At 37.4% G+C, this 27,049-nt stretch overlaps 1 protein-coding gene across 3 annotated transcripts; it reads right to left on the bottom strand.

Moving 5' to 3' along the window:
* LOC127661595 (Golgi integral membrane protein 4-like) lies at positions 1–26,893 on the bottom strand. 3 transcript variants are annotated; one of them, XM_052152359.1, is made up of 17 exons: positions 26,272–26,892; positions 19,822–19,896; positions 19,472–19,521; positions 19,133–19,186; positions 17,117–17,267; positions 16,581–16,663; positions 15,908–15,991; positions 14,196–14,279; positions 11,273–11,437; positions 10,656–10,901; positions 6,593–6,861; positions 6,062–6,138; positions 5,888–5,949; positions 5,617–5,796; positions 5,427–5,495; positions 5,244–5,330; positions 1–980 (listed from the first exon to the last, which is right to left on the bottom strand). In XM_052152359.1, exons 1-17 carry the CDS (start codon positions 26,456–26,458, stop codon positions 840–842), a joined length of 2,064 nt encoding a protein of 687 aa, XP_052008319.1. In that variant the 5' UTR covers positions 26,459–26,892; the 3' UTR covers positions 1–839. The 3 variants fall into 3 exon arrangements, with proteins under 3 accessions (XP_052008319.1, XP_052008321.1, XP_052008320.1); XM_052152361.1 differs by lacking the exon at positions 15,908–15,991 and having other exon boundaries at positions 26,272–26,893; XM_052152360.1 differs by lacking the exon at positions 14,196–14,279.
* Between the last annotated feature and the right edge of the window lie 156 nt (positions 26,894–27,049).

Raw genomic sequence — 27,049 nt, 5'->3', positions numbered from 1 at the left:
TTGACCCCGTTGACCCCCTAGCTCTCCCTTGCGGACCCCAGTTTGAAAATCTCTGTGCTATCTGACTAATATATATATATATATATATATATATTTTATTTTTTTTTTTTTTTTCTGGCATAAATTAAATTCTGTACAACAAACACCACCATTATTTATACTTAAAATGGTACTTCACAATTTAAATAATAGATTATTATTATTATTATTATTTTGCAGTTTTGTAATTAAATGGTTTTTGTTTTTGCATTACAGCAGGCAACTGAGAATTGAGAGGGGGTGTTTAAATACCATGAAAACAAAGTCACAATGTGAAAATCTTTAAACGGGCTTACATTTCTTTACATAACATCTATTGATTTTTCTACTGATTTTAGGATAAAAGTTTTTTATCAGTTTGAGGACACCCATTTAAAGAGTTGAAGTCTATGTTTTCTAAAAACCATTTCCGTTTTACTTCAAAGACAGAATTTATCTTACACGTCCAGCCACATGAAAAATACAATATTTTCAATTGATAAATGGCACCTGGGAAAACTCTTTCAGTGCTAGAATGTCTGGTGGAAAAATCTGTGCTTTTAAAATCCAGTTGAAGAAATGTGCAACGTAGAATTAAAAGCAAGACCTATGTAACACCATAATGAAAGATAAACAGACAGATGTACAGTATAGCAGACAGCAGCATCTGCTTGGTCTGCAAGAGGTTGACTGTTCAGCATCTTTCTTGTGCATCTCAGTTGCAGAGTCATGCAAACCAGAACAGAAATCTGTTTCCTGCTCACGAGAACCATTGCCTGGCACAGAGTTTAAGAAGGGTGGCAGCGACTAGCTGTCCTTTCTCACATTTCTGCCCTGCGATGGGGTGGTTTATCACCATTCCCCTCTTTCTCCTCCTCTTCCTCTTCGTAGTTCTCCTCATTGGGATCTTGGGCGGGCTGTTTATCCTCTTTCACTTCTACATCCTTGTCTCTGGCCTCTTCCTGTACAGAAACACAAAAATAAAAATGAACAAATGATGAAAAACAAGCTGAGGTGATCAGCATAACATTTTGAGAGCTGCTTACACAAGAAGAGGCCACCTGACCAATATACAAAGCAACCAACCAAGGTTTGTTTTGTTTCGACATGTTGTTTAGAGATAGGTAAATCATAAATTGATGATGCCACAATAATAGACTAGTGGTACAAATGTAAAGGACAATGTGCAATCAAAACTTCCATCTGTCCAAAAGTAATATATAATATCACTGATATATTATGCTTCCGTTATAATGTTCTTGCATTGTGTATAACACACCCTAATTTGGTCAGTTGTTTCAAAAGGAGAATGAAAACATTCCCTGAAATTCACTGCCTGAATCAAAGAGAGGCCATGAAAAAGGAGATTGGATGTTTAAAGCGGAGCTGGACTGAACTCATGAGATGGCCTGGCAGTAACAAGACACCGTGGAAGATGCTGCAATCGATCTGACTCACCCAACTGTAGCGCTGCAACCAGTCTACTGTTACCGCGGCGGCTTGTACAAAAGAACAAGCGTAAACATACACACATGAGCAATGCATAAATATTTGCATTATACATGACATGAAAAAAGCTATAAGACATTGACCTTTAAACAAATAACTCTTTTAACCATATTATGCTGTGCGTATCAAATATGATACACAACATTTGACCGCTCCAGATTTATTCTCTGTTCTAGTTGACGAGCCAAACAACCTATGGTAAGTTTCACATGTTTATGGCACCATCTAGTGGAAATTTGTGAAAAAAGTGGTTTCAATGTTTATATCGATCTATTTAAAATGGCAAATCATCTTAATGAACAAATAATATTTTATTCATATTGTATTTGATGTACTGAATTGAACTGTGATACATTTCAATCCATATTTATAGACCAAAGAGAGGAAGTGTCAAAATATTTGGTAACTCTGAAAAGCCCAGGGAGTTAATATAATACCCCAAGAATTACCACTGTAGCATGTATGGGCTAAAAAATTGTCCTACACAAACATGAATTGCTGGGCCTCAAGATAACAACCTTTTAACCCTCTGGGGTCAACGGATGCACCGGCGCATCCTGCTGGATTTTTCGTTATTACAGCGGAAACAACATAAAATTCTCCATCATTTTGGGGCATACAGATATGTGTAAGACATCATTAGAGACTATAAAAGGTCTACTTTTATTTGTGTACACTCACAATAACAACAAAACCTTGTGCTTTTGTAAAAGTGGACTGGTGGTGGCGTAGTGGGCTAAAGCACATAACTGGTAATCAGAAGGTTGCTGGTTCGATCCCCACAGCCACCACCATTGTGTCCTTGAGCAAAATGAACTGGAACTCCGCGAATACTTATCACACAAACATGAAACATATGTCTTAAGAAAGCTTAAAATGTCTACTTTTAAATAAAACTATTCAAATTTAAAACAAATATTCTCCTGCAATGTAATTTGTATGAAACAAAGCAATGTACAGTTTCTCCTGGCTCAGCTAATTATCCATAATGTGATCACACCCATGGGCAGAGGGCGCTATTCATACGGTAATGTGCTGAGGCGATCAATGCAAATGGTGAACGCCCCTGACTGTGCCTTAAAAACATCTAGTTCATTCACTTTTCTGTGCATTTGGAAGATCGCAAGATACACAAGTGAGAAAACTCCTGGATAATGACGAAGAGGTCACATTTTCCTCAGAAGAAGAGCGGGACTCCGATGAACGTTTGTATTTTGAAGAGAGACTTGATCCAGCCGAGGATACAATTTCAGTTGAGTAAGTCATTTAGTTTTACTTGCATATTAGTTGACATGCTATTTTATATAAACGTGTACATATTTTACTAGTGGGAATGTTTCCAGACTTGACAGCCAGGATTCAGAGTATTGAAATTTGAAATATGTCCTAATTAGGCATGTTTTAGTTACATTTAAATGCTGTTTCGGCTAAAGCAGGCATTTAAATTGTATGCTGTATGATATAAATATGATATGTAATATGGTATAAAAATAATATGAATGTTTAGATTATATTTTATCTAGTGTTTATGCTGCCTCATTATCATCAACAAAGCTTGTGCTTGCAAATATGTGTCCAGGATATATTAGTAAAATACACTTTAAATATGCCCATATTAGACAATCAGCATCTTACAATGATTTCTGAAGGATCATGTGACACTGAAGACTGCAGTAATGATACTGAAAATTCAGCTTTGATCACAAATTGCATTTTACAATATATTCAAATAGAAAACTGTTCTTTTAAATTGTAAACAGAGTTAACAATATCATTGTTTTTACTGTATTAGTCTCACTGCTACCATCAGGCAGGCGGTATCGCAGCATCGGGACCCGCACCAGCCGACCACATGATAGCTTTTCCCCCAAGCAATCAGACTGTTGAACACTTGATCTCTCAGGATCAATAATTAGCACTGCACTTTATTCAACTGTAATCTCACACTGGACTGTCAACATATTCTCCTCAATATACTACTTCATAGATATATTATATATATATATATATATATATATATATATATATATATATATATATATTTCATATACTCCTTACTTATTGTATTGCATATTGTGTATTCTATATTGTATTCTATATTGTGTGTATTGTATATAATTATCGTGTTGTGTAAGTATGTGTACATTTGATATGTAAATTGTGTTGTGTAAGTATGTTGTTTATTGTAATTGGTATATGTCTCGTCACTGTCATGACTGCTATGTTGCTCGGAACTGCACACAAGAATTTCACCTACTGTTGCACTTGTGTACATGGTAGTGTGACAATAAAGTGATTTGATTTGAAATTAATGCAGCAGAAGAGACTTCTTATAAACAGTAGTGTAGGTCTAAAATTAAGCAAAGTCTTACCTCTTTCCCCGCCAAACACGGAATTTTCCGTGTTTTATGAAAAAACGCTTCCCCGCCAAACACAGAATTTTCCGGGTTTCCGTTTTTTAGGTGTTATACGGTAAGGAAGACCCCTGCGCATGTTTTGAAAGAGTACGCAACTCTTTGATCAAAGAAACAGACTGCGATCGTCTCAAACATGAAGAAGTGGAGTATGAGAAGCTCAAAATATCAGACATAAACATGCCTTTTTCTCAGCTTTTTGTCTGAAATGTTGTTTTTTGACAAAACCTACCTCTGTTCAAGTCGCAATAAAAAACGAACATATGAGGATAATATAAAATCGTTTTTTTTGCCTAAAAGCAGAGGCCCAGATCTTTATTTTGATATATAGCATCTTCATATATTCATGGAAGAAAATATTCTGCGGGCCATTAAAGTTTAGCGAAAATTGTCAAAAACCCTGGTGGTGGCTAGCAACTTTTTTTTTTTTAAACGCTGGCGGGGAAAGAGTTAATGTAAAGAAAATGTATAGTCAGATTACTTATTTTAACTTAAAACTTGATTTTGATCATTAAGTCTCCTCACATTCATTCTCTTTCTGTCACATTCCTCATTGATAGGCCCAGGGGAGGGGTCTTTGTCTCCTCAGGTGTGACTTACAATCCATATTCATGATAGTTCACGCCTCCTCGCATATGACCTTTCTAACACTAAAAGTGTCTTATAAAAGTTAAATTACTATATTGTTTTGTATGAATGAGTGATCAGGATGGTTTTCACATCATTTTGTAGCAAAAACTCTAGGCTACAAGATCAGTTCTCAAAAGGCTTGTGTTACATTGAAGTCTTAAAGGGCCAGACATCTTAAAATCAAGTGTTTCAGACAGATAGCCAGAGACAGGGTGGAAAATGATTATAGATTACTAAATTATGACTATGCCAAATTATGAACACTATGACTATGATTATTTTTATGCCAAAAAAAAAAACAACTATACTTTATTATCTTCCCTCGGGAAAAAAATACAAATATATATATATATTTTTATTTTTTTTATGTCATGACCCCTTTAAAATAAAATATTTATAGTGCAAAATAGTAATAATGTCTCTTGCCTTTTTACCTCTAATTGAGTAACTACAACAAATGTTCAAATGGTCTCATATGCGCACACAGTCAATAAGTCAGCTGATGTTCTTCCTTCAAATATTCGATTACGTGTCATGTAAACTTCCAACAATCAGACAGATCCAACAAAACTCTGCTGTAGCTAGATTAGAACTGCACATATAAATGTAATGTGTCTTTGGAACAAACTGAAGATGGCTGAACTGAACTCATGTTTGTAAATATTAAAGTACCTGTTCTCCATTCTCCTCATTATATGGGTCTCCCTCTTCCTCTCTCACAGCTACAGGCTTCTGATTCTCTAACAGCTCGTCCTGGGCCTGGAGGGAGAATGACATCATATTCATGAAAAAATATATATATATATATTTGTTGTTCTGTTTTTAGAACTGTGTTTGTATGCATTCGTCACTGACCTCATCATCACCATCTTCCTGGTACTGCTCATCCACATTGTCTTCCTGTTGATCTGGATTTCCAGCCATCTGCACAAAACACATTTTAGATTTCCTGCATGTCAATCTCAGAAACCTCTCCAAATTCACAGCAAATAAATCTGAATAAACAACCGGATTCTGACTCATCACTTCCTCTGATGTCACTCACCACAATCTGTTCTTGAGCGGGGGGCTGGTGCTGATGCTCTCTGTGCAGGTGCATGTCTGGGTGACCAGCAGGTGCTGGCTCTTCCTCCTCATGGGGCTGGTGCTGATCTGCCTCATCAAACTCATCCTCGCCCTGATTGTTCGGGTCATCTTTAGGGTCCACATCTGCTTCTATAGGGCGCTACGGGTTGACATGGAGGAATTTTAAGGTTATAGAATATTGTGTGTGTGTGTGTATACATTTATAATAATATTAGATAACAGGCCTCCACCTGCTCATGGTGAACATGTTCTTCTCCACCTGGCCTCGGCTCCTGATGGTGTATGTCCCTCCCTACAATGGGACATGTTTTTAATAAACTCCTCAAACGACTGTGGCTTTGGTAGATGTGTATGTATGGTAGATATGCATTCAAAAATAACTGTCACACTATATGAATTCTCACCATTCTCCTCCGATATCTGTGGATCTTCCTCTCCCTGGATTATATCAGCATCCATGTTTTCATACTGTGACTTTTTTCTGAAATTACACACATTTGCAAAATAATTCATTGCTGTTTCCCATAGAGCTTATCTTAGCAACAAGAACTGTCAAATAACTAATATAGAAACACACAAAGGCATGGTAAATGGTCTGCACTTATATAGCATCTTTTTTTAACCTTAGCAGTTACCAAAGTGCTTTACACTGTGTCCCATTCACCCATTCACACACACACACCAATGACGGCAGAGCTGGCACGCAAGGTGCTAGCCTGCCATTGGGAGCAACTTGGGGTTCAGTGTCTTGCCCAAGGACACTTAGGCATGTGGAGTCATGTGGGCCGGGAATCGCCAACCCTGGGATTAGTAGCCGACCCGCTCTACCACCTGAGCCACAGCCGCAAAAGCAGCAAGATACATTAAACTACAGTTTACTAGAGTACTAAATGACTGAATAACAGTGCAGTCAGCTGCAGAGAAAGGTCTCTGACCTGATCATCTCCTGCTGTAGTTGTTGTTGTTCTTTCAGATCAGCTTCTCTGTTCTGCTGTTCCTCTCTCTTTCTGTGTAGACGCAGTTGCTCCTCTCTCTCCTTCTGATGCTGCAATTGCTGCCTCTGCAGGGCCTCCTGACGCAGGTGCAGCTGTCTGCGCTCTTCTGCCAGCTGCACAGCCAGCCGCCGCTGCTCCTGCTGCTGTTCATATGCTGACTTCACCCGCTGCACCTGCGCATGCTGCACCTGTGCCTCCGCCGGTGCCACCTGGAGGATGAGAGTAGCCATTACAATGAGTTAAATTTGGACTCTAAACAACATGGCACAAGTTAATCATTTCAGTTTTCACACAAATGTTTGTCTTGACTGCATTCATCAAGCTTAACCATTCAACGCTGTAACCACAGTTATTGTGTAAAATAATTATCAAACAAACGTTCTTTAACATACAGGAAATATAAGTTAACCAATAACATTTAGAAACAAACTAGCTAGCCCCTACAGAGTGATAGCTTAATTTAGGCTAAATCAGCAATCCTGTTCCTTTCAATACCGATCTGTTTGATATTTTTTCTAAATTATATATATTTATAATATTAAATATTGTTTCATACTATTTTTTAAAATGTTATTATCTTCCCTGAGGTCCGCTTATAATATTAGTACAGGTTTTTTGCACCAAAACGGTCATAATTTAGTAATATATAATAATTTTCCACCCTGTCTCTGGCCCTCTGTCTAAAACGCTCAGTTTTGGTGCCGGCGTCTCCTTTAAACTTCAATGTAAATGGCAACTGTCATAATTGGCTAACATCGTCCTGCCGCTCAAATTCAGCCTTATGAAACTCAATCTGAAGAGAATGAACAAGTTCCACAACATTATAAAACTAAATTCCAGGGTTTACATAAAACATACATCCATTATTACATGTAAATTTGAGTTTAACGGTTCAATGAAAAGATAAATTTGACATTAGGGTTGCCACGGTGTACGGTGTTACCCGTTTTACTCGGTACAAGGGACAACACCACTGTGAAATGTTATACCGGGTAAAAGGGGGAAACATTATAAATGGAACTTCCAATATCAATACAACAGCCCAACGAATAGATTAGCCTTAAACATAGAATAGCTGCCCCCCCCTCTCGATCTACCGGTCAATTTTTGTTCCTACCCTCACCTATGGTCATGAAGGCTGGGTCATGACCGAAAGAACTAGGTCGCGAGTACAAGCGGCCGAAATGGGCTTCTCCCTTAGAGATAGGGTGAGGAGCTCAGTCATCCGTGAGGAGCTCGGAGTAGAGCCGCTGCTCCTTTGCGTCGAAAGGAGTCAGTTGAGGTGGTTTGGGCATCTGGTAAGAATGCCCCCTGGCCGCCTCTCTAGGGAGGTGTTTCAGGCACGTCCAGCTGGGAGGAGGCCTCGAGGAAGACCCAGGACTAGGTGGAGAGATTACATCTCCACACTGGCCTGGGAACGCCTCGGGGTCCCCCAGTCAGAGCTGGTTAATGTGGCTCGGGATAGGGAAGTTTGGGGCCCCCTGCTGGAGCAGCTGCCCCCGCGACCCGACTTCAGATAAATGGTTGAAGATGGATGGATGGATGGATGCCTAATGAAGAGTTTGCGACCCATGATAAATGAACCTAAATAATGCATTGAAAGCCAGATGCTCTTTACCAATGTATTAAATTGCACAGGCAGCAAAGTACGCACACTGACAGAAGACGTTTAATTGCAGGTAGTGAATATAATGTGCATGGTGGGAAACTGCAAGACATCTCGGATTCGTTATGACACAAGAAATGTTGTAGACACACAGACACGTGCTTGAAGAAACACGCTATTATTTTTTTAAGAACAGATGACAGAAAAGCCGTCTATACGCATGTTTGAAATGCTCTTTGTATGGAGGCGTGCAGTCTTGTGAAATCTGCGTATGTAAATGGTTCTTACTCTATCTTTGTTTCAGACTTCTGAAAATGTTTTGCAAGAATAGTATTGTCTATGAGAATGCTGCAAATGACATCTCAGCTTCATTTCACTTTATTCCCACAAAGGAAATCTGTAGCCTATACATCTGTGATTAAAACTGATCTTATTTTTTATAAGTAATTTTCCGGCTGTTTCATAGACGGATACGTGTGTCACGGTAAATGAAAAGGTGTTTATATATAATTGTTTTATCACTTCATTATTTTAAGTGTAATTTTAATTTAGAAATGCCTTTCAAGTGTTTCGTTTTTTAAATGAATTACATTTTCAATGAAAATTACTTAAGCACTTAAGCAAGAATATGCACCGATCCCTCAGGCGGGGGGTTGACAATGTAATTGGATAAAGTGATATGTTCATTATATTTTTATTAAAAAAATATATATATATTTCTTGCATATCGTCCTGGGTCCTGGGATGAAAGTTAATAAAACATCAACATTAAACCGGCAACAACCCACAATAAGTGATGTATTTGCCCGGACAGCAAAATACCCGACTGGTAGCCCATGATGGAGAGAATGTACGGATGAAGTAGGTTTGTTGCCAAAGAGATGTTGCCCTTCACAACGGTTGAAAAGTCATCCTTCAAAAGGTTGAAAAACACAAATTTTAATTGCACAATTTTTTTCAGCTTCATTTAATTTTTTTGTTAAAATACATTTAAAAAAAAGTTCAAAGTTTGAAATCAAGCTGCATTGCGTTATTGTGCAGGCCAGTGGTTCCCAACCCTGTTCCTGGAGGCCCCCCAAAACTACACATTTTGGAAACCGCTCTAATCAAACGCACCTGATTCAACTCATCAGCTCGTTAGTGGAGACTCAAGACCTGAATTGGGTGTGTCAGAAAAGGGAGATTTACAAAATGTGCAGTGTTGGGAGGCCTCCAGGTACAGGATTGGGAACCACTGGTGTAGGCTATTGCTTAACGAAAATTACTCCATAGTACCACTTAGTGTCCAACCAGCGGTTCAAACGTGAACGTGGCACAGATGTAAAAATGATGATATTGTGGCAAGTCTATTTGACGTTCAACTGATCAGCAATATTTTAACACTGTCACTTAACACTTACTTAGTTTCATAATTTTAACTTTGCACTATACATAAGTAATATTTACATTAAATTTATGATGTTAGCCAGAGGGGAACTGGCCCCCACAGTGAGTCTGGTTTCTCCCAAGGTCATTTTTCTCCATTAATCAACATATTATGGAGTTTTGTGTTCCCTGCCACAGTCGCCTTCAGCTTGCTCACTGGGGTTATTAATACAATTATTATTTAATTACTTATTTTTAACAAACACAATTCACAGTCGTATTTTAACTAATTACACAATGAAGACTCTAAGACATTATAGATATTACAGATTTATTTTTTTGTTAATGCCTGATCTTCTGTAAAGCTGCATTGAAACGATGTGTGTTATGAAAGGCGCTATACAAATAAAAATGACTTGACTTATCAAAGTCAATTTTAGTCGAAAAGATTGCGGCCCCTTTCTCTATCGCTGCACCCCATTTGGTTGACACGCAAGTGTGCACACTCGCGCCATGAATAAAGCGTATTTGAAGTAATAATGACTCGCTTGCTGTTTCAAGTTGTTTTGCAAAATGGAAATGGACACTTGCATGACCTTTGAGTTAATATTATTTACAAATAAAAATTAAATGTAAATGTAAGTTATGAGCTGGGGTAAAACATCTCTCAAGTGCATTAAACAGCAGAATTAATCTGTTAAAGGCCCTGTCAAAGGTCAAAGCTTCAGTAATGAACATTTCCCTCAACTCGGTCCACTATCTTGAATGAAACTTTTCACTGAACTCCTCACAATGCACGGCATACCTTGTCAATTTTTTACAAAGAATACTTGAGTTGCTGCTATAGAATGTGGCTAAAACAAAATTTTAGAAAGCAGAATTGTGTTGTTTTACTGATCGGAACAGCCTTTGCGTCAGGAGCACGGTGCTAAACAAAATGCTGTCTAGGAGGTTACGTTTTTTGTGTGTGTGCATGAACTGAATGATTTCATCAAGTCTAAAATTTCACAGATCGATCTCTTGGGGTCTCACCACTTGATGAGCTTGATGCTGCTCCCTCTCTAGTGCGTTCTCATCTGGTTGGTTGGCATGTGGCTCCTCCTCCACCTCGCTATGAGCCAGATCAAATTCCTCCTCCAGTTTCTGAGGCTGCCCCGCCTGCTCCATCTCCTCCTCTGCCAGCTCTCTCCTCCTCTCCTCGGCTCCTCCCATCTCTCTGTCCTCCTCCCTGTGCTGTGATTGGGGCAGCTGGGGCTCCACCTTCTCCGGTTTCTCCAGCTGGTGTACATCACAAAATAGCTATTAATGCTTGAAATTAACAAGGTTTAAATTATAATGACCATGTGGTAATGTCTATTTTTTGGATGAGAAATTGAATGAAATACTTTAAAAAATAAAACAATATATGTTATCACATTTAATGAATTACTATTATAATTTGGAACTTGATGGACGCAAACCAAAAGGCATAACAAATTAATAAATATGGCATCATTGCAAAAACAGCTGAAAACAAAACACTCATAAGAGTAAAACTAATATTATAAAAATGCACAATTATTCAGATAGGGTGAAGCACATTAAAAACTTTTAATCTGATATGCAAAATTCATTCTTTTGATTGCATGATGGCTAATTATCTCTAATACCTGTGACTGAGTGTCCTGGGGTTGATGCCTTTCCTCTTGGTTGGTAGCCTGTCTGTTCTGGACAGGCTGGGAGGATTGAGCAGCTACAGGTGGCCCTGCTTTTTGCCTGAGATGGGGCATCTTATTCAGAGTTTCCTTCAGCTGTTTATATGCATTCACCTGGACCTGTAATCCACAGAGTCTTTCGCATCAGTACAACAACACATAAGGGAGAAAGCTTGACAGACTCGAAATGGGTGAGGTTTGGTGGTTAGCTTAACAATTCTATCTGGCGGGACCAACATTAGAAGATGTGCAACAAAACAGCAAGTCAACATCGACAGCATTTGTGGCATAATGTGGATCGCAACAAAATAATTTCCCCTCATCCGTCCTTTTCTTAAAAAAACAAAAATGGAGGTTACAGTGAAGCACTTACATTGGAAGTGAATGGAGAGCTTATTGTAAAGCGGGTTAAGGGAAAGGAGGCAGCTGCTCTGTGTCTTGTGGCTATACTGTTGAAACGGTGAGTATTTTAGCGTTTACAGATTGGCCCCCATTCACTTCCATTATAAGTGCCTCACTGTAACCCAGATTTGTGCTTTTTTTTTATTTTTTATTAATCTTTGTGGTAATCAATATTATGCTACAATTGCTGTCGATTAAGCTTAACTGGTACTGAACTCAGTATATTTCTTTAAGCTCATGACATCGAGAGAGATAGACAGGCCATGTTCAGATAAAAGGAATAGTTCAGCCAAAAATGAAATTTCATGACAGTCTTTCTTCCATGGATCACAAAAGTGATTTTAAAGAATAAATCACATTGCTATTTTCCATGCAATGGAGGCATGAAGTGACCACAGGCCATCAAACACCATAAACGTATCATAAAAGCAGCCTATACAACCAGTGCACTATGGTCCAAAACTTCTGAAATCATGCGATAGCTTTGTGGGAGAAACAGTGGTTATTCACTGAATATCTTCCCGTCATTTGCGCTAACACATTCTTGCGTGTCTCGTAACCAAACTTAGTGTCCCAACAGGATCCGAATATTAACACCTGCGAAGTTCCAAATGTGTGGAAAAATATTATTAAAACTGTCAACCAATGTCAGGTTACCGCTTTTCCTTTCTTTTGTGTCCAAGTAATAACACATTCCAGTTTTGTCTTCAAGTGGCTCCACAGGCCTGCAGTCAAGGTTGCAGGTGCCTGATGCTTTTACAAGAGAATTTCTAAACCGTACATCTCTGCTATTACAGCTTGAATCATATGAGAATATTAGTTAACTAGTTAGAAGTAAAATTAGAAGCAAAATTAAGGCAATCTTCAGGAAGAACATTAATCAGATTTCAAGTGGAGGTGTAAGTTAAATTTGAATTACTCACCACCACACACACAAATTATCTGGTAATGATTCATTTAAAGTGTTGATTGTCATTGCTAGCTGACCAAGTTACTAAGTAATAGGGTTGGGATCCGAGATGGCTTGAAATGGATTTTAAAATACCAAAGCTGTGTGATTTTCATGATGGCACAAAACCGCTACTGAATCTAAGGTACAAAATATTAAGCTCTACCAATGTAGTCCGATTCTGCAACAAATTAGTCTTTTGAGTCAGTTCTTTTTAGTAAAAAAATGACATGCAATCTTTACCGATTCCAACAAGCTCCCAAAAAGATGAAAAGCACCATAAAGGTAGCCTATATGACTTGTGTTGCTGAAAATCTTACCCTCCACCATAACGCAAAAATATAATTTGTGCATGCACATATTTTTTTTTTCTCCACTTTTCTACCCAATTTGGCATGTCTAATTCCCAATGCGCTCTAGGTCCTCATGGTGGCGTAGTGACTCGCCTCAATCCGGGTGGTGGAGAACGAATCTCAGTTGCCTCCGTGACCAAGACCGTCAATCTGCACATTTTATCACGTGGCTTGTTGAGCACATTACTGCGGAGACCTAGTGCGTGTGAAGGCTCACGCTATTCTCTGCGGCATCCATGCACAACTCACCACGCGCCCCATCGAGAGGAAGAACCACATTATAGCGACCACAAGAAGGTTAACACAACGTGACTCTACTCACCCTAGCAACCGGGCCAATTGGTTGCTTAGGAGACCTGTCTGGAGTCACTCAGCACGCCCTGAATTCAAACTTGCGACTGCAGGTGTGGTAGTCAGCGTCTTTACTTGCTGAGCTACCCAGGCCCCCCCATGCACATATTTGTTAATATGGTTATTTTCATGGCAAAATCTAGGTAAAAATATAATATTCTGTAAAACAACTAAAAACCTATATAACATGAATTGAGCAATTGTAATGCAGCAAAACTGAACATGCTCAACGGCAAAAGATTATCAGAGAACAACCACTTTAATTTCAAAATTAATTTCTCATACAAAGATGACAACAGCTTCAGAAATGTTTAAATATGGTGCACAGGTGGTATGGAGAACTTAAATGACGCTTTTATGCTACTTTTTGTCCTTTTTGGAGCTTGACATCTCCAGTCACCATTCACTTTCATTGTCTGGAAAAGAGCTGTGTAAACATTCTACTAAGCATATCCTGTTGTGTGAGTCATACGACTATAGGAATGTTCATTTTTGGGTAAACTATCCCTTCAAAATATATTCCGGATTTAATACAATTAACTTCCATTATATGTGCCTCAATGTAACCATGATTTTTTAAAGAAAAAAGGGTCTATTCAAAATATAGTTTTGTGGTAATCAACATTATGCTGATTGAGCTTAACTTGTATTGAATCTGGAATATTTTTTTAAGACTCTTTGAAAATGCGACAGAACTTGAAAAGCAGGTTTAGCACGTCTTTCTCGCAGGGCATGCTCTAAAATGTCATCAGTCAGTGAAACACAAGCACACACACACACACACACACACACACACACAAAAAGCACACAGACATGCCCTGACCTGAGCTGCTGCTAGCGCACCCTTGTGGTCTTCCAGGGTCAACACAAGCTGGTCATGTGCTGATTTTAAGTTCTTGTGCTGTTGCTATGAGAAGGATGATCACAGGCAAAGCTCAAATACAATCATTCGGGACATAAAATAAATCAAAAGCTCATCAATGCGCATTTAATTGCAGCCTGGTATTATTAGTGTCTCAACAAACAGAAGAAACGGGTGAATCTCACAAAACCTGTCTGGAATATGTCCAGGTGTTATTTTGCCCTAACATCACAAATAGAAAAAAGGAAAATGTACATAATTTGCTAAAAGAAAACAAAGCTTATTTATAGGACCAATAAAGGAATAGTTCACCCATTCCTCACCCTCATGCTTTCCCAGATGTGTGTGACTTACTTTCTTCTGCAGAACACAAATGCAGATTTTTAGAAGAATATTTCAGCTCTTTAGGTTCATACAATGCAAGTGAATAGTGCCCAAAACTTTGAAGCTCCAAAAAACACAATACAACATAAAAGGTAATCCATAAGAGTCCAGTGTTTTAATATATGTCTTCTGAAGCAATCTAATTGGTCTTGGGTGAGAACAGACCAAAATATTACTCTTTTTTTTCACAAGGAGTGAAAGCTAGATTAAACTTCCTAGCGCTCTGCACATGCGTCAAGCACTAGGAAGTGTAATCAAGCTTGAAATCAGGATTTTATCTAGAGACTGCAATGGCAAGATGTTCAGTGAAAAAGGAGTTACATTTTGGTCTGTTCTCACCCAAAACCAATTAGATTGCTTCAGAAGACTTATATTAAAACACTGGAGTCTTATGGATGTTATCTTTGTGTTTTTTGAAGCTTAAAAATGTTGGCCACCATTCACTTGCATTGTATGGACCTACAGAGCTGAAATATTCTTCTAAAAATCTTCATTTGTGTTCTGCCATTTGGGATGGCATGGGAGTGAGAAAATGATGAGAATTTTCATTTTTGGGTGAACTTATAAAAATATTTTGCATTGTGACTATTTTAATGAAAATGTAAATTCCATTAGATTGTCCGTATTGAGAAAAATAAGTATTTACACAGCTTGGATAATATTTGTTGTACTGCCTTTATTTCATACTGCTTAACATTTGTAAAAAATCATTATTCTGAAGTAATTTTTGTAGAAAATATTTTATTTTTTTGGTAAAATTATTCATAATTGTATTAATGACATTGACATGTATTATTATTTATTTTGTAGAAAATAAAATTAATATTGCAATACAGTACAGTTATAAAAATCACGATTGATAATAATGAGAATTACAAAAAATAAAAAATGTCCACATGCATTACATTATTGAGAATTTGGGGGAAATGTTCTTAATTTTCATACAATAATGTTACAATGCTAAAAATCTTAAAGATTGGGTAAACTATCCCTTCAGACAATATTCCAGAGTTAATACAATTAACTTCCATTGTAAGTGCCTAAATGTCCGTGATTTTTGCTTTTTTTTTTTTTTAAGAAAAAAGGGTCTATTCAAAATATATTTTTGTGGTAATCAACATTATGCTGATTGAGCTTAACTTGTATTGAATCTGGAATATTCTTTTAAGACTCGAAAAGCAGGTTTAGCACATCTTTCTCGCAGGGCATGCTCTAAAATGTCATCAGTCGGTGAAACACAAGCACACACACACACACACACACACAAAAGCACACAAACATGCCCTGACCTGAGCTGCTGCTAGCGCACCCTTGTGGTCTTCCAGGGTCAACACAAGCTGGTCATGTGCTGATTTTAAGTTCTTGTGCTGTTGCTATGAGAAGGATGATCACAGGCAAAGCTCAAATACAATCATTCGGGACATAAAATAAATCAAAAGCTCATCAATGCACATTTTATGCACAGCCTGGTATTATTAGTGTCTCAACAAACAGAAGAAACGGGTGAATCTCACAAAACCTGTCTGGAATATGTCCAGGTGTTATTTTGCCCCAACATCACAAATAGAAAAAAGGAAAATTCACATATTTTGCTAAAAGAAAACAAAGCCTATTTTCCTTAAAAATTGGCTTAATGTTCTTTATGCAAAATATAATTTCTTATGTTTATTTAATTTTTTAGTGAAGTGTGACCTGGAATTTATTTGTATTTTTTTCTGAGATTCACACAAAACATGTTAAATGCTAGTATGGATAGTGTAGCAAAACTGAAAAATTATGATTGAATATGATGTGAAATAAGATGGAGCATGGAAATTATGCTGCAGATTAATTCTAAATCAATGAGTTACACAATATTTTTACAATTGCTTTTAAAAACAGTGTTGGTGTTGTATTTTTAAAGTTAATGTCTATATGTTAGGCCAATGCACTGCAGTGCCCAATAGTGTCTTTGGAAATTACCCTGGTATCTTGAAGCTGCACATAGAGTTCCTGATGAGCTTTTCTCAACTGCTTGTTCTCCTCATGTAGGTTATATACATTATCTGAGAAAGAGAGGGGATGCAGCTGTAATGACTGCAAATTGAAATTGCTGCACATGGACACCGGGTGGTGGCAAAAACACAAGTGAAGCTAGTTTTTTAGCACATTGCCAAGCAGTTATTTTTGACCATTATTCTGGGTGATTGCTAGATGGCTATTCACTGGCCATCTCAAAGTCTCAATAAAATGTTTGTCCCTAAATATGACTTGACTTTGATGCAAATCTATGGATTTTTTCCGCCCGCCAGGCGAATGGCTTAACAGTAATAGCACACCTCACCGCACAATTTGAGCAATCTTACATTTCAGTATTACAAATGGTGTGGGACAAGCTCTTTGTCAAAGTGTAATAGTTAGAGGTTTGATCATATACCTAACCCAAAGTATGAGCAAAATAAACCGTGTATGTGCAAGACGATTCGTGGATAATGAGAAAGATGCAAAGAACATGATACCTTTGAGCTTTGAAATCTCCGTCTCTTTAGTCTGATGTAGTTGGTCGAGTTTCTGTTTGTGCTCATCTCTTGCTTTACTTTGTTCATCTCCTTGTAGCTGATGTTGCTCTTGCAGTTCATAATACTGCTTTTTTAAATCGTCGTGCTGGTTCTGATGGAATTAAAACATAAAAAAATGAATTAAAAGAAGATCTGTATTTTCTGGCCTGGTCGGTAAACATTTTCACTGGCATGACCACAAAGATTTTTCATTTGATTTATTTTTTACTTTTATTATTTAGCTTTTTTATATATACACCTTCCATTTAACACAGTCTGTGTAATGCTTTACAATTCATTGTTCTGACCATGCCAATCCAAATATAATTTTTCATTTTTTCCGGTTACTTCAAGAATGGATAATTGTGCTTTTCTCTCCATAACTGACTTATCGTAAATGTTTTATCTTTTTGTCTTGTAATTTGCGTTGTGGGCTCCACTATTTGCACGGGGGTGTGGGTTAGGGAACGGAGTAGTTTAAAAGGCATGCCCAGCGTTCGACAAACAAAGGCACACGTGTCACATTGGCATGCAGAGGGGTTGGCACGCGGGCAGTAGCAAGAGAGTGGACAAATCATTCTCGCGACCCACTGAGCACCAACTTGGCGCCAGGCACATCTCTAGACGTGTGGGTCACGCAAGCATAAAGCGTTCGGCTTTGCGTTGTTCACCCCACGCGCAGTGTGGATGATAAAGGTTTGATCTCTCGCTGGCTGGCTGAAGCTGGCACTGTGGGATCACATGATCACATACTTCTTCGAGTGCAGTAAAGACAAAATATATTATATTCAAGATCTATTCTCCACAAGCAAGTCTAAATATCTTATATGCTGCTTCTCAGGTGAATGCATCTTTTTTAAAGGATTTTAGATATTTTAAAATGTTGAATATAATATTAAAAATACAAGCATTCTCAGATAACAATGTTTTCTTCTGCCGTATAGCTGATAAAGTAAATGTATGTTGCTTTAAAAAGTGATTTAGATATTTATATTGGAAAATAAGCCAAAAAAAAAATAAAAATCATAAGCGTATTTTGTTTCAGTGTATAATGGGGCGAAGACTTCCTCTCTCACCTTTCTGTTCACTTCAATCCATCTTTAACTCACAAAAAACAAACTCTCTCTAATTAATAAAGCTGAGTTATGATTCAATAAGTCACGAGTCATCATGTAATAATCTAGCTGCATTAAGCTTGAGGGACGAGCGTCCCCATGACAGAGTGCGCATCAGCTGGATGCAGTTTCATTTTCTCCCCCTCAGATCGGGACATTCGCGCAACTCATAGAAGAGGCGCTGACCACACAGAAAAATGCCAGTTTCAGAGTTTGTAGTTAATTACATGATCTGTTTCCATCCATCCATCCATCCATCGTCAACCGCTTATCCTGTGTACAGGGTCGCGGGGGGCTGGAGCCTATCCCAGCTAACATTGGGCGAAAGGCGGGGGACACCCTGGACAGGTCGCCAGATGATCTGTTTCCGTATTATTTAAACGTTAATAAAGTTAAAATGAAGCTGTTTGGAAAGTTTAGAGTTTCCTTACAAAAACAAACAATTCACCACAAATGGATTATATTACTGTATGTTCATGACAGCCATGAATTAATAAACACATTTTCGGTAAACAATGGCATATGATCCAAAGCATGATTCTGATATATGGGATTCTCATAAGATCATCACAAGTCACTTCTCACAATTTCGCCAAAACCTCATACATGTTAGTCAGCTAGATAACATTAACTTTTGTGATACATTTTATTTAGCAGAATTTGCAACAACAATATTCAATACATCACACAAAACCAAATGTGTGTTTGAAAGGCATAAAACCACACGATAAACAAAAACACAGGCCATCCTTATTATTGACCCAAACTTTTGTCTCTTAAAGTCTGTGATCAAAAGGAAAACCATGAAAAAACGATTTCTTTTTTTTTTTTTTTGAAGCATGTAAAATCTTTCCCCACTGACCTTTAACATCTGATGCTGGGTATGCAGAGAATTAAACCTGATGCTGGCATCTTGCTGTGGACAAACACAAACAAATCTGGTAATTGTGTAAGAATTGCATCATGATACCACTGTGCCATAGACCCTGAACTCTCTGAAACATATGAGCCGTTCACACAGCTGGAAACAGACTGGTATTTGACTGCAGGGCAAGGACATGCTTGGTTGAGACAAGTTGCCCCTCCATATTTTTTTAGTTTTGTAAAACACAAATAGTCTTTAAAATGCAAAATCGGATGGTAATGGGGTCAGTAATGGTACAAAATGCCTTTAACTTAATTACACTACTCAAATCTTAACCTTTTCTTTATTGAGGGACTGCTGAGCCTCTAGTTTGTACACAAGATAATCTGCAAAGACAAAGCAAAAAAGCAATCATTATTTCAAAGACAATTTCAATAATTTGAAGATACCCATGCAATTGAGTTCTTTAAAAGATTTAAGTACCACAAGATTATAATGCAATGACATCAGCATGCAATTGATGTTGCTTGAGACACCCAATATCACAACGCAGTTTCTTTAGGCTGTACAACTTTGTCCATCATGCACGCTTTGGGATGTTATTACACTTTGCGAGTCCTTTCCTCTGCTTAAATTAGCTATTTCTTTTGTTATATATTCAGAGCTCAGAGTAAAAATGAACTTGCCGTCTTTGGCTTTTTTATGTTCCATGCGCTCCTTCTGAAGAGATTTCTCCAACCTGGAGCGATGCTCATAGACAACTGTGAGGAAAAAGAGAAATAGAGAGCGTGGTTTGGTATTGTTACTGTATTATTATTAGTCTCGCTTAGCCAGACTTTTGACTATTGCCATGAAGTCTGGACCACTAAGCACCTCATTAGACAGGAAACCTGCCCACTTAGACAGGAAGGGACCATTTTAATGACTTGTAAAAAGAGCAAACAACCATTTAGGGGAAAATAGTTAATATCATAATAATAGAAAGATATGGAAAAAACATATTCTCAATCTAAAGCCCCATTTGAGACGTTGTGATCACGAATAAGCGTTAAGATGATGATGTAATCGCTGCTAAACATCAGGAGATGAAGATAAAAACAACAACAGTGGGTGTTCAAGTCAAGAGATCATGTGCTAGGAGGTCTGGACGTACTTAAATTTTTACAACTACAGTCTGAAGGAATATAAAGACATCTTTAGGGGTCTGTTTAGGGGATTCATCTGGCTCAAATTGTGAAAGAGTGGTTCAGGGAGCACGAGGAATCATTTTCACTCACGAATTGGCCACCACAGAGTCCTGACATTAACCTTTGCAAGGGAACGCAAATTTCGAGAGAACTCAAAACTTGTTGCATGGGTACACAAACTATTGCGAGGGAACGCAAAAGAATTTTAGAAAATAAATTCTCCCCACTCCTCTAAGGGGCTCCGTATATTTTACAGAACTACGTGTCTCGGATGCTCTTTTAAAGGTTTTTTTTTTTTACTCAAAACGTCGTCTAAAAACTTGCCGCTTCTACTTTAGACATTGACAAAACAGATGGACGTGGTGCAATGGTCAAAGATGTTCACAAAAATGCATTTGTTGGCAAGTACACAATAAAACAAAATGCTGTGTGCATGAATGCATCAAAATGGCCATCAGAAATGGTATTATGGTACATTCCATTCATCTCGGAAAGACAGAGTGCAACGGAACACCCCTTACAGTCCGAGTTCGAACTTGGAAACTCATGCTGAAATCTCCAACTACGATTTCACTGAGAAATTATTGTCACACACCTGTAGCACAATTGTAAGCGTTGTTTATCAACTGGGTTGCTAGGAGACTTCTTTGTTAACAGTCAGCTAATGGAAACATAGCAGTTTTGTTTCCTTACATGTCATCTTCCGAGCATTTGGCAATGAAATGCCTTTCTGGTCTTAGATCGGAGATATCAAGTAGAAATACACCACATTCGATTTCGAATGGAACGCAGAATTAATGTAACCACAGTCAAGTGATTGCAAACAGGTTCAACTAAAACAATCAGGTATGTGTGAAAATATGGGATCTGAGCATTAGACTTCGTCAGATGAACTTCGATTTCTTTACGCAAATTTCGAGCGGGTTTCAAGCAATGTGTTGACCAAGCATTATCTTATGCATTTGTTCAGTTAAGTGACTTTATTGTCATACGCGCGGGGTAAAGAGTTACACCATGCAATGAAATTCTTACTTTCCACCTGTCCATTTCTTCATATAAAAGAAACAGCTAATGAATATAGTTCAAATGAATTTGCGTACTCATGTAGAGATTGTATATATTGTTAAACACAAATTTGCTATCTTCAGGAAAACCCTCCAAAACTCCAAACATTCGAAAGAATGAGACACACAAGGAAGCCCATATGGCAAAATAATAAAACTACAGTTTAATCAGTCACCGTCAACGGTTTAATTCAGATTCCCTTCTTTGTTTCCATTTCTTTGCATTTAATCCAAAGGCAAGCTCCACTTCTTTTTCTCTATGTGGCTAGAACACTCAGTGGTTGATGAATTAGGCTATAGGAAAAACAACGGTCTCTTTACAGAGATAATAGAATGAAAGACTGTGATTTTAGGCACAGGATGAAAAAGAAGTGGATGCCAACAAAAGTGCTGAATATAAAAAATTATAATCTTCAATGCAGCTGCTTGGATACATAACCGTTTTTGCACACAGAGACAATCACGAAGCCAAGTGCTCATTAATCATATCTCAAAACATACTTAATTAAATAATAATTGGAGTTAGAGTGCAATATGTTTAGTGTCAAAACTATTCATAAACTTCATATAAATAAATGTGAAATCCATTGACAAAATATTTCCAGGTAACTTGGATAAAGCTGAATAAAGTTAAAGGTGATATATGTAAGATTGACAACAAGTGTTTGAAATGGGTACTGCAGTCCAAATTCAAAATATTGGAGAGTTGTCTACCCCACCCCAGACTCGAAACTCATGCGGGTTGCCAGAATGTTGACATGCAAATTAGCCAACTCAGCATGTGTTTTAAAGGACTTTTGGGCTTTAAGCTGTCTCCATCTTCCAAAGGTATCTCCAATATTTATTCTTGTTTTACTACGCCTCTGGTCATGGTGGTTTTTAGACGGATAGCGAGGATTTTTAGGTCGGGTGGAATCTGTTACCTCTGATCCAGTTAGTTTGCTGGCTTCCATGGCTGCAGCACGCAGTGTTATTTGCCCATTAACAGCCTAGCATGTCGAAATACTATTGGGAAATGGCAGTGGGCGGGATCACACAGGCCGAAACATAAACAGAAATGGAAACTTCAAAGTAGAATATTCTGGCTGTAGCATTGTTATCGGAGAAGCCATTATTTCAACTTAGCATGTTTCCTAATTCTCTAATGACATATCATGGTCATTTTATGATTTAGTACAGTCAAAATATTACATATAGCACCTTTAACTGAATAAGATGCTTCTTTAAATGTAATTTATTTTTTGCATATTTTTACTGAAGCAATTTAATATTTGAAAAAAACAAAACAATCTCACACGACACAAAAGACACCTTTAAGACTCGAGCATCACTATCATGACATCACAGAGTGTGAGGAATCCTGGTCTAGTGTTGTAAGACAACAAACTTGATTCAGACATAAGGCTGATGCATTGGGAGGGGTATGGCGAATATGAAAAGCTTAATGTGGCGTTACACACGTGACAAGGCAAAGGGAAAACAGCGCAAGCTGTGAAATGGTCCTTATTATCATTCATGAGTCAGCGTCTCAGTCTCCGCCGGTCAGAGACATCTCAGAAATAAGAGTTACAAATGTGGTGTAATTAAATGTTTATTAAATATCTCCCGATTAAACAGCATTAACAATAGTACCACCATTAGCTGAGCTACTGCACAATTTAATCACACTTAAACAAGCTTGTAAATGTAGTTGAGAGTCATGCGCTATAGTAAAAATGTTCAGATGTCATAAGATAACTTTGTGTGAGGAACAGGTGAACAAAATTAGTGAATTAAAGTAGGTATAGTAACAGGATTTTGAGAGAGCAGATTGTCCAAACCTGTTTGACTTTGTACCAGGAAACTGCAGAGTTTGCACTGACAGCCTCAGTCACGATTCACTTTCGGTGCAAAGAATGTTATACGGGTTTTAAACAACATGAGGGAGAGTAAATGATGACAGATTTATTTTTAGATAAATAGGTGGCAATTGTTCAATGCTTTTGGTGATAGATAATCTATCCTCTCTTTCTCCACATTCCTTTCATCTCTTTGCCGCTCATGAGAGAGCGAGTGTTCCCCTCATTAGTCCCCTCATAGTTCAAGCAGCAACATGTGAAAAATTAACTATTAATACAATCATCCAACTAAATGAAAACGCAGGAAAGGAATTTATAAATATAATAATTCTTTATACAATATTAAGATACCACAATATAATGTATTAAATATAATGCAAAAATACAAGAGAAATAGAATTAGGAATAATAATAATTATATGAAATAATGACAATGAATCAATAACCAAAAATGTCACATTAAGTTTAATTGCACCTATGGGTTATCAATTAGTCTTCAGTTTGACACAAAGCTTCATTAAGGGCTATCTAGTGACAGTGTGCAGAAAGTTAACATATAGCCAGTTATGACAAAGATCTTGAAAAAAGGTTAAATGATCGGGATTGTTCGGCCGATCAGGTGACAAGAAGATCAGTGATTGGTATCGGCTGTAAAAATCCTGATCGGAGCATCCCTAATATACAGTATGAATTCTTGTCCAATAAAATGCAACGTCTCCAGAATTCCAATAAAAAACCTGACCAGCAGTCAACACAATCAAAGGCCATGAATACTTGCTCAATCACTTGGGATCTTCCTCTCTGATTAATGCACTTAACAAGATCATTCACCAATTAAATTGTCCAGTACGTACACTGAATCCTCATCGAATCAAAACCTCATTTAGGAATTTTGGTATATTTAAAACAAGGAAAAGGTATGATGCCAAATTAAGCAAAATATGAAAGAGTCTGCAGGTCACTAATCAAATCAAATTTCTAGGTCACTAAACAAATTAGTGTTGTTTTAGCTTAACTCCTTTGAACAAAAGGTCAGATTTCCTTGCTTCCACCAAATCACACAAGACTTCTGGAACTTTCTCAAATCATGCTGGGATAACATGAACCATCAGGTTTCGTAAATAACTTGTGGAGCACATGCTGCAAAATAATAGCAAAATAGAAGCAAATTCTGAAATGCATGTATATTTTTTAACGTTCCACTGAAATCGTTATGCTGATGCAATCATTTATTATTACTTTTTTATTAAATCAGAACAATATTGACAAATCTATATGCAACAGAATATGTACAAGTCCTTTTAGTTATTGTGTTTTTCTTTAGAGATGATAAAGAATTGAAAGAATCTCACTGCTTTATACAAATGGCATGTCACTTCATTAACATCTGAAGCACTTATATTGCACTAATCACTTAACAAGAACAGACTTGTTCTACTGAACTGATGCATTCATTGTGCTGCAGGTAAGACTATGTCAATCCAGGTTAAGATAGTTTAGATGCCGAAGCCACAGTGAAGATCTTACTGATCTTTGAAGTCCAATTTGGCCTCATGGACCTTTTCAGCTGGGAGAGTTGCTCATAAATGCAATAAAGTGAACCGTTCCAAAAACTAAGTTACTATATTAGAAATGTCAGTCAATTTATAGTGGAACAAAAATATAATCTACTTGATATAAATTGTGCATTGTTATGAGGAATTGTTTTATTGTAGTTTGAACCTACAAACAGTGTTGGTTAAGTTACTCAAAAAAAAGTAAATTACAATAATGACTACTCTAAGACTGTAATCAGATCACTGAAAACGTCACATCATTACTCTTATACACATAAACATTTCTAGGGCTTTCACTATCGATTATGTTTGTTACGGTTAGGAGATTCAGAAAATACATGTTTATACTTTCTTGCATTGTGCTGCAGCAGTTTTGGCATTGCTGCGCTTGTGCTGCGCATCACTAAGGTCACAAGAAGAGCTTGTCATTTGTCATGTACTGTGTGAAATGCCCTTAAAGTGATAGTTTATCAAGAGAATTCAGTCATTATTTAATCACCCCTGTGTTGTTGCTCATATGATTTAATTTTTCTTAACACAAAGGGAGAAATTTTGTTAAAACATTTGCTCAGTGATGTCATACAGTGGGAAACATATGCACTATTATTGATAAAGGTACTTATTTGTTCCATCAGCAGACATATTGCATCTCCAGATTCATATCATGTGAATAATAATAAACTTTATTCCTCATTTGGTGAATATATAGGCTATAAAAAGGCTATACAATTCAGTAAATACTTAAATATAGAGCATTGTAATCCAGTTAAATCTCCATCATTTCAAACTAAGAGCCTCTTGTATGTTTTGGGCATGTTTATAGTTGAAAGTCCTACATTATGCATCAAATCTACTTTTTTTCTGATTATTATTGGGATTTTGCTTTCACAATAAGCTACATTTGAGATATTATTAACTTCAGACTCTTTAAGCCTATATCTTTGTGTTTGGCTTTGCAATGAAAGACAGGAAAATGTTGCAACATTCTAGAAATCATTTTATTTTCAAAACTAATCGGTTATCGGCCTTTTCCACCACCTTAGTAAGAGGTATCGGCAAAATCCACTATCGGTCGTCCACAAATTGACAGAATAGAATAGAATAAGCTAGCAAACCATACACATCATTGGAAATGTCAAACAATATACAATTAAAAAAAAAACAGCAAGCTAGTTGATGAATTGTCTGCATTGTTATTTTGAATCTTTTAAATCATGTTGGAACTTACCACAATTATTTACTACCAGCCCAGATCTGTAACCATAAGGCTATTCCATTCTAATGGGAAAAGGCTAATAACAAACCTGCAAAAACAAACTTGATAAGATATATCTACACATATACAGGTGGAAAGACTTTAATTAGATGTGGGCAATGCTAACCCTTGTGTAACCACCCCCGATCCTCAACCACAAATATTTCAAAGCTCGCAACAATGTATCAAGTTGAAACGTCGTGACGTCATGTCTGGCCGCAGATGTGTGTTTTTACCTTGAAGCTGAGCAGACAGGGACTCCTGATGCTGCTGATACTTCTGAGCCATCGCTTCTGTCCTCTTCAGGTCTTTATGCATCTCATAAGATACCATCCCAGCGTATATCATCCCAAAGACCACCGTGACCAGTAGAAGAGTCTGGAAAATCTTCTTCTGCTTCCTTGAACACACGCCGTTTCCCATTGTCGCTCTTCTCCTGGATTCCACAGAAACTTTCCTGGAGGGTGTTTCCTTTTCACTCCTCAGTACAGAAACAACTTTGTTCCACCCCGAAATTCCTCATGAAAATGTATGCTTCTGGTCAGCTGCATGAAGACTGCATGCGTGCATTTCTAATAAAAAAATGCCTTTGAAAAACTCTCAAGTTCTTGCAAAGTTTCCACAGACAGTCAAAACAGAAAACAATTCGCTTGTATTCAGTCTTCTTGATGGGTCAAAGCTTTTAGTCGTTTCTTACATAATGCAAATACTTTTTCTTTAACCTATAAACACGTTTAATGTGAAGTTTTAAGGAGGCCTAATCGCACCTTTAGTTACGTGTCACCTAGAGCTGCTGAAAAATCCTCAAGATCTAAAGTTGAAGGAAGTCCCGCCCTCCCAAACACACGATTGGTCGAGACTCGTGTCATTCAAAGGGAGGTTCTCTCTGAAGGGAGGGGCGTGTATTTTAGTTTTGAGTTCTAAAAAGTCAAATTGGTCATGCCTTAACACCATTACACTTAGCAATGGTGTAAGAGACAATAATATGACAATAATGTGTTTATTGAAAATAAA

The sequence above is a fragment of the Xyrauchen texanus genome, chromosome 21, assembly GCF_025860055.1.
Source record: "Xyrauchen texanus isolate HMW12.3.18 chromosome 21, RBS_HiC_50CHRs, whole genome shotgun sequence".
In the NCBI taxonomy this organism is placed as follows: Eukaryota; Metazoa; Chordata; class Actinopteri; order Cypriniformes; family Catostomidae; genus Xyrauchen; species Xyrauchen texanus.
The sequence above is the reverse complement of the archived record's forward strand: the minus strand, read 5'-3'. Positions and strand labels throughout refer to the sequence as shown.